Consider the following 8599-nt stretch of genomic DNA (forward strand, 5'->3'; position numbering starts at 1 on the left):
TCAGGCGCGGATGAAACCTCCGAGCCGTCGTACCGGGTTGTCGTTGTGTTGGTGGACATTAATCGATGTCGCTGTATTCTGTTGCTGTTCAAATATGTGCATACGGCCCCTAGGATGTATTCCTGGTTTTTGCGGTGATAGTGATTGCTTATCGTTGGTATTGTATAGGGCTTCTGGATATATGAGAGCACTTTCGAATGCTAGCCAACTTCAAGCAGCAGTCCAGCGCATGCATGGTAATAGGCGCTCAGCATGATGTTCGATCCGATCCAACAAGCGGACGCACCCACGATACTGCATGTTGGTATGTTGTAGTTGAGGAGGGCGACACTGCATGGCGCGCTCATATTCCTCTCTGAAGCAAAAAGGATGGATGTTACCCTTCGAACTGGGAGGGGCGGGAGGGGAGCTTGTCGACCCATTCCTCCATCGTGGTGCCCCTCATCAGATCCCGGAACTTATAGAATGTGAACGGTCTACCCCCGAGCATCCTTTTCTGCTTATCAAATTCGATCTTGTCGTGCTCAAACAGCTCAATCCTCGTCTGTTCTAGGAAATCAGGCAAATGATCACCCCAATCACAGCCAGTCTGATTTGGCCCATTGTTTGCTTTGATAACGCGATAGCTGGGAACTTCCCTGATGCCAAAAGTTCGGCTTGCTCTCCTCAGCGCTGAGCATAGTTCCTCGTCATCTAGGTCGTTTCCAGCATCACTCGCCCACTCGCGTATGGCCGCATATGTGGTGTAGGAGCCCTGGGGAATGAATGTCGCCAAGGTCAGTATGAACTTGTCCATTGGCCAAAGCTTGCTTGCGTTTGAGATCCGGGCCCGGACTTTTTGCTTCTCGGTAGACTGTACATCTTTCATTTCGGCTTCGCATTGCTTTTTGTAGGCCTCGATAGCTGAGATAGCATCTTTTCGGAAGCTCTGCAAGCGATCGTGGTTGCTGTCGAGTGGTGGTTCCTCTAGATAAGCCTTTGTGTATGGGTAGGCGTCTATTAGTTGAGGTGTAGTCCTAAGTCGCCCTAACAGGACAAGCTGGTGTGGCAGAGTAGCGAATGCTTTATCGCTAATAAATTCGATCGGCGCAAACGGATCATGAGGCGGTTGGCCGGCTGTCAAACGAGCTCTCTCCTCGTCTTCTTGATGCGAAATCAGCTCCACTACCCTGGAAGTTTGCGACCAATCGAATTGGACGTTGGCGACATTGTTCGTGGGTTGATCGATGGCCATTTGGTCTTGATCTCCAAGATTGGGGGGATCGCGGTTTGGGGCATCATCCGAAGTAAGCAGATCATCAAAGCCATGTCCTTGCATCATGGTCCAACAATGCTGTTCTATCTCTAGCAACATTGCATTGCGGACGCGTTTCCTCTCTTCGATAAATCCTTTTTGAATCTTGTGTAGGCGCGTGATCTGATCTCGATGATAGGCAAGCGCCTTATGAACGATTTCGGTCCTCGGGAGCTGGACGAGCCTCTGAACTCGTTTGAGATTGAATTCGATCTTTATCTTGACGCGCTCTTCGCGATCGATCGTGGTCTCTCGCCTAATCTCCTTTCTGATCTTCTTGTTGTTTGGCATGGTCGGATGATGTGTTGATGTTGTCGAACGCGACGGCTGGGAGGTGTCTAGAGCGTCCGAACGCGTGAACGCGTCGACGCGTCAGGGATGATCGACAGGGCTGTTAGCGTCAGCAAGGTATCTGACTCCGCGACCCCGCGTCGTAGCCTCTTCCTTCAACCTTTCCATGTTTGCCGCACGTCTCTTCTTTAGGATGTTTTGGATAAACTTGCAAAGCGCCGAGCGTTTCCCCGGTTGCTGGAAAACCAGAAGTCATTCAACTCCGTCCTAAGCCATGATCCGTCCTAAGCCCTGCGCCGTCACCAACCACCCTCTATCCGATCACGCCTCTTTGCACACCAGTGTTGTGTCGCAAAGAAAGAAAAGAGACGGTTAGCTCTACTGGAACCTACTATCGCGAAAGCAGCTGACAGCGTGGGTGCTTACTGGGCATGGAATGGACTAGTACGACCCCGCTGTCAGCCTCCGTCCAGATTTCCAATTCCCATGAGCTGTGATAGATGAGCAATGGTGGAGCTTGCCGTCTCCTCAAGCCCATGTATGCACCCAAAATATTGTCGAATTTGGAGTCCGTTGATATTGGCCAAGCCGGCTTGATTATAGCCACGTAACCGCTCGGCGCTCGGGTATATAGCAGAGAATTTCATCCCAAGTTTCCTTCAGTAGTCATCCAGTTCATACACTCAATTTCATTCGATCCAATCAGTCTCTCCAGCTCCAAGACTTTTTCTTCTAGTACCTAGCCAACTCTTACAATGCTAGATCACATCGGCCTCACCGTCCCAGCGTCGCGATTCGAAGAAGTCACGGCCTGGTACCTGGCCGCGCTTGCACCGCTCGGTTACAGCAAACAGATGGATTTTGGTGGACAGGGTGTTGGCCTAGGCCCAGACAGGTTGAACACCGTTTTCTGGATTTTCGCCAAGGGCGATGCTGAAGCAGCTGCGACACACTTCGCATTTCGATGCACGGATCGAGATGCAGTTGAGAAGTTCCATCAAGAGGGGGTGAAAGCCGGTGGGAAAGACAATGGGAAGCCGGGCTTGAGACCTTATCATCCAAACTACTACGCTGCCTTTGTAGTGGATCCTGTTGGGTAAGTGTCGTCGCCAGTTGGTGGTAACTGCATTCGGCTGACAGGTCTAGAAACAATGTCGAAGTCGTGAATCACGATGTGCCGCAATAAGTTCAAGCAACAGGAGCATGTATGCCTCGACAGTATCTTTAGACGTCAATGAGATTGAGCATCTGATAGGTGACCGATGTGAGGTGTAGCCGTCTCTATACCGCCTGCCCGTTTGACTACTGCCAAGACCCGCGTTTGTTGACAGCTCCTTCTACCCAAATCTTCTTCTTGCCTTCTCAACATCGTCTCCGCACTTGCATCATGCCAAAGATGCCTAAAACAGACCGCCTGCAGGCTCTGCTCGAGTTCACCCGTGAGCACAACGAGGTCGAGCAGAATCGCGTCTCGCTCGAGACCTTCCTCGCTGATTTTCAGCAAGAGCGTGAAGAACTCGATGAGGCACAGCTGAAGCAGATTCAGGCAAGCCAAAGTATGCCAAGCCACCTACCTTTGCTAACAGGTCAGCTCACCATCTACCAAACGCTCCTGGGTCTTTTCAGTACCAGTATGTATGACCACGCCATCTACGAGAACCTTCCTAAACGTGAACCAGACGATTCGGTCTCAAATTCCACTCAAACCTCCGCAATGACAGCCTCATGCACGACGCAGACCGACGCGGCGACAGACTCCCTTTGGGATCTATTGCCTAAAGCTCGCGAAGAAGCCTTCCAGCGCGGCCTCGATGCTGGAAAAGACGACGGACGCATCCAAGGAATCAAGGAAGGCCACAGCGCTGGTATGACGGAAGGCCTGGCTATCGGGCTCAAGCAGGGGCAAACGGAGGGCTTGGAGACAGGGTTAGAGCAGGGCAAGGAGGTCGACATGCAACGTGGCATCGAGATAGGAAGAAAACTCGGCTATGCTGATGGTCTCGCTGAGCGCCTGAGACAAACAAAGGAGAAGATGAAGAAGCTGGACGAAGGAGACACCGGCAGGCACATACCACAGGTAGAGGCAACTCGCGAGAAGATTATCGTGAAGCTACCTTCAAGTTTACCCGCAATGGTCCTCAAGGAGGAGAAGGAGGAAGAGGCCAAGCCCAAGCCCAGGCCCAAGCCTAAGCCCATGCCAATGATCAATGGTATCGACCCATTTGCGTCGCTTTTGGGTCTGGCACGCAAGAAGTAAATGTGCGTGTGGGGGAGATAGGAAGGAATGTACACAAAAGGAAGATACCCAATGGAGCCATGCGAAGCACAGTCAGTATATCTTTAATTGGGCCTAAGTTAATCTACTGCTGCTTAACATGAGACTTGGCAGACCACAACTACTTAGCAGCTAAGACTATGACCCCACGAATACCTGAAATTCAAAGGCCGATGTTTGAAGCGTTCATCCAGCGGCGCATACGCGCACGTAAAGCGCATCGCAGCGGAAACTTCAACGCACACGTGTCGCGTGAAGTGCCAGCAAGTTTACGACATTCAGTAGCTATGTCAGCCTGTAGCTAGATCTAATAGGTGACAGCAAGATATGATATCAGCGCTTCGCTTTCGCGAACTATCAGTCACTTGCTCCGGGTAGTCTATAGACCACTTCATTCCACGATTGTTGAGCGTTGTAGTTTCCAGAACGTATAAGAGTTCTCTCACACTCGCGCTCCCACATAGCCCACTTACTCATCTATACTAACAGAACAAAAGCTCGATCAAGCTCTTGTCGCAAGATGTCTAACCTCATGTGGCCCGTACACGACCAGGTCCTCGAAGGAAGCTGGGAAATAGCGCGCGAGATATTATCGCGAGTCGACTCCATCCACCAGCGCCTTAATCGAAGTCTCCAGTACAGTAACGATCACGAAGAGCGAGCCAGCATCAGAGAGAAACGGAGGACTCTTCGCACGTACGCTATCCTCTGTGAGCGGACATGGGAGCTCTACGAGTGGGCCCGCAACGACGAAGGAAAAGCCGCGCGACCAGAACACCCCTGGGACACCGAACCAGCAGCGCAGTCGAAATATGCAGAGGCGTTGGGACTGACAAAGGATGAACAGCCTATATCACCAATGAGGGGCGTGATGGAGCTACATCAGAAGTTGCAGGAAGCGTTTGAAACAGGAGCGGAATTGTTCTATTAGGACTTGCGCGCTTATCGAGCACACACTGCATTAGTTAGGAACAAACACCCTCAGATCTCCTTAACCCTCTCTATTAACCCCTCAACCATTGCATCCAGCTTCTGAACCACATCCCACGGCGCCTCTCCCTCCCCTGTACTAACACCCATAGCCTCGCCATACACATTCCCCCAAGCGGGATACCTTAGCATCGGACTCCTCGGATGCCAGTCTTTTCTCCATCTTCGCTCTTCGCTCTTCAATGTATTGATCCGCGCTAACAACTGATGTACTTCTACTAATGTAGGAATGTGTGCTGCGCGACCGATGGTGTATTGTTTTGAGGGGGGTGTAGCGGCTTCGGCAGCTCGCCATCGGGCTTCGATATCGAGGGTCATTCGGTGTAGGTTCAAGGCGCGGGCTGAGACGGAGTAGAGGAGGTAGTCGTGTTTGGCCCATGCGGCTTCGTCGTAGGGGATGTTTGGTGAGGGTGGACTGAGGTAGTGCTTTACGGTCGGACGAGGGGCGGAGGCGGAGGAACGCGGTGTCTCGGTGAGGGATTGGGGAGGTTGCGAGGACGAGTGCGATGTATGTGTTGCGGAGTAGGGTGTGCCATCGGGTGCGGTGGCAGAGTATGGTGCTCTGTCCGAAGAGCGCGGCGTTAGAACGGGGCCCGATGGTGGCAGTTCCGAGTAGCGAGAGCCGTGGAACGATGGTTTTCGCGCTGGGGTCGAGAAGTGAGAGGGTTGGTATGAGGATTGCGGACTGTTCTTCGGCGACTCAGCTGAGCGATGAGCGGCGATCTTGGATGAGAACTTGCGCAACATGCTCTTGAGGTTGAATTCAGTGATTGGTTGACGATGGAGGTCCTACCTTGTCGAGGGGATTGTGGATATACTGACAATGATGAGCCTGGCAGAAAGGCGCCATTCACCATATCCGCCATTGACTGTGTAGGCTCATTATGCTATTCCAGGTTTTTGCATATCTGCAGTGAATTGAGTGACTTGAAGATGGGAATGTGAAGCAAAGCCTCAACGTATGCGCGGCCAAGTTAAACATTACATGTATTCTCACCACCAAACCTGGCGACATGCCAAAAGCCATTTCACTTCAACTAGGAACACCTTCGTACTCCCAACCATCGACTAATCTTCTCTTTCTTCCCCTCTTGTTCTCTCTCCGGTTTGCTGCACACTTGATGAAAAAGGTAAGCACAGCTAGCAGGAAGATAATTACAGCCGCAACTGTCGGCACAACGACAATACGCGTACGGTTGGTGTCAGTAGTAGGAAGATATGGACACGTCGCATTGAGACCAATGACCCAGCAATCCGGCACACTCAGACTGTTCATGTTGATATACAGCGCATCTTCATCAGGAGCGGCAGCTTGCCAGGCAGAATAAAGATGTGAGTTTTCCAGCGCGGTGTGAGGTACGCTGAACTGATATGGGTCCCGACAATAGCCCTCAGCGTTCGCGTAGTAGGTTGAGTCGTCCGATACACGCCAATTGTAGGGTTGTCGTGGATCGTGGCAGGCCACGCGATGGCGTTGGTTGCAGTCTTCTATGCGCCAGCGCTGTGGATATGGCGACTTCATCATGACGACGCAGCGGTTGTCGTTTGTGTCGTCGCCTTCTCCAGAGGAATTGAGAGGCTGCCCAGGTGCGAAGGTCCATAATGTTGAGTGTACGTATGCGGCGTAGGGTAAAGGATTCTTGTCTGCAGTTGTGTTTGCGAGGGTTTGATTGAGGAAGGGTGTGATGCCGCAGGCGGTAAGATTGGTAATGGAAGGTATAGTTGACTGAAAGTCCGGCGTCGCGCTAACATCAAGTGACGGTGCATCAGCGAGAGCCCAAGACGAGTTTCTTGTTGAAGTCAAGGTGTTGTCGGAAGACGCAAACAAGCATCCAGAAGTTACACGCCCATCGGAGCCAATCGATACTGACTGCTCGTCGATGATAGTTCCGGGAGGGAAAACGTATTCGAGATCTGGTCCGAAGTTGTACTTGTCCATTTGCGGATCGATTGTGCCGTAACTAACGACAACCCGACGTAGCTGCTTGAACTCCATGAAAGCTTCTGTAGGCCATCCACTTTGTGTGAACAGCTGTCCATCGGCATTTTTGGAGTCATCGTAGTAACCAATCAATGGGCGGTTGGACCAATCAACGTCATACCACGAGCTGTTTAAGTTTGCGCGTTGGTCATCCAACGCGTTTGGCGTAAGGGTGTTATCGGAAAGATTACCCTGCAACACATCACTAAGGAGTTGCCCGTCTTCAGGAAGCTGGTCTTGCGCAAGGTTCGGTGCTGGGGCGTCCGGATCGGTGATGGACGAGGCAGCATGCACGTTGAACGTGAACATGGTTATCTCAGCATCAGTCGTAGTAGCTGTAATCTCGAGAAAGTCCTCTACGATACCCGTGAGCAAATCCAGCGTCATCAGAGATGTACAATTGTAGCTCCCGATTTGCAGGAGCGGTGGTCCATTAGGGGTGGGGAAGTCGATTATGGTCGGCGTTGCTGCACTCGTCGACGATGTAGAAGACGAAGATGGGGTAGATGATACCGTGTTTGTTGAGCCCGATGATGACTCTGCAGACACAAGAGCCGATGTCAACGTCTCCTGGCGTTTTCCAAGCTGTGGAGGAATTTCCAGTGTAGATAGAGGAGTATCCGCACTCAATCTGTTAGTTGTAGGCACCACTGTTGGTCCCGTCGCCACTGGTAAAGCACCCTCATCTGAGCTGTCTTCATTCGACTGGGGTAACTCCACTGGACATAGACTCCATACTGAACGTAGCGGATCCCAGTAAGTATCGACTGTGAATTGTCGAAAGCCGACAGCTAACAAGTTTGAAAAGCACTTTTGGAAAGCATTATGTTCGTACTGGTTATTCGTGAAGCAGGCTTGAGCTAACGATACAGCTGGCGTAGTATGGAAGTTGATGGGAAGTTGAAGCCCTACATCTCGTTGTGCCTACCATCAGTCAGCGATTCTGTTCGCTGATACTGCGTACGTCGAGCATGAGCCGACGGATCTGGAATGGTGCCACGAAGACCGCGCATGGACGTGTGATGGAACACAACCCCAACACCGTGCGACTACTTCACTGATGACTGCACGGAGTGCAGACAGCTGACACTTACTCTGAATGCCTCAGTCCAGGGCTCTATCCAACGCGTGTTCACAGCGCTCTGATCCGGGTTATACAACTTGTTAGCCGACATTCCCGCTGGCGAACCCGGGGACCAGCACCGTAAACACGTGGCTCACACCTCGCGTGCAACGGAAGGGATGGACGACACCCGTAAGCAGGGAACGCGATAAGATATGTTTAGAAACAGGATACAACGTGGAGTGTTCGTATATGCAGATGCAGGTGTTGATGGGTAGGATGTCGTTGGGATCTGCAGGGCTGGATGCGCGACCGCGACGGACCAACGGCATCACGTGGCAGCCCGCTAATTTTCCCACCAATCCCCTTCCGGCTAAAACTCAGCTGGCCAATGATGACGATTCGCATCGTCAAACTCACCGTTCAAAACACCAAGACTGCAATTTGCCAGCGACGATTCCAGCAAAACGTCCGGTGGCTTGCATCACGATTAAGCACCGGGTCGTCTGCAGAACGAGTGGGGGATATGGGGTATCACTGTTTACCCTTGATATAGTCCAGGTGTTCCGCATATTGTTCCCGAAGATTAGAGAAGGATGAGTACAAGCCTCGCACATACGCTTAATACGGGCGTTATAGCTAGGCTTACACAATACCGAACCCGCGTTGCTGGCAACTCGCTACCTACCGCCTGTAAGCGAGAGC

The 8599-nt window shown here is 51.8% G+C and overlaps 4 protein-coding genes across 4 annotated transcripts; 1 reads left to right on the top strand and 3 right to left on the bottom strand.

Annotated features, from left to right (window-relative positions):
• Positions 1-376: 376 nt before the first annotated feature.
• J4E79_004120 (uncharacterized protein) lies at positions 377-1585 on the bottom strand (the record flags this gene model as incomplete). The annotated part of the gene is made up of 1 exon (XM_049353010.1): positions 377-1585. The coding sequence occupies one exon, from the start codon at positions 1583-1585 to the stop codon at positions 377-379; it is 1209 nt and encodes a 402-aa protein (XP_049212389.1).
• A 1387-nt stretch (positions 1586-2972) lies between these two features.
• On the top strand, positions 2973-3842 carry J4E79_004121 (uncharacterized protein; the record flags this gene model as incomplete). Its single annotated transcript, XM_049353011.1, has 2 exons — positions 2973-3141; positions 3172-3842. 2 exons carry the CDS (start codon positions 2973-2975, stop codon positions 3840-3842), a joined length of 840 nt encoding a protein of 279 aa, XP_049212390.1.
• Positions 3843-4841: 999 nt separating this feature from the next.
• J4E79_004122 (uncharacterized protein) lies at positions 4842-5597 on the bottom strand (the record flags this gene model as incomplete). The annotated part of the gene is made up of 1 exon (XM_049353012.1): positions 4842-5597. One exon carries the CDS (start codon positions 5595-5597, stop codon positions 4842-4844), a length of 756 nt encoding a protein of 251 aa, XP_049212391.1.
• A 286-nt stretch (positions 5598-5883) lies between these two features.
• Positions 5884-8006, bottom strand: J4E79_004123 (uncharacterized protein; the record flags this gene model as incomplete). The annotated part of the gene is made up of 2 exons (XM_049353013.1): positions 5884-7755; positions 7926-8006. The coding sequence occupies 2 exons, from the start codon at positions 8004-8006 to the stop codon at positions 5884-5886; spliced, it is 1953 nt and encodes a 650-aa protein (XP_049212392.1).
• Positions 8007-8599: the final 593 nt, after the last annotated feature.

Source organism: Alternaria viburni, assembly GCF_023758015.1.
Source record: "Alternaria viburni strain BMP 2772 chromosome Unknown scaffold_7, whole genome shotgun sequence".
In the NCBI taxonomy this organism is placed as follows: domain Eukaryota; kingdom Fungi; phylum Ascomycota; class Dothideomycetes; order Pleosporales; family Pleosporaceae; genus Alternaria; species Alternaria viburni.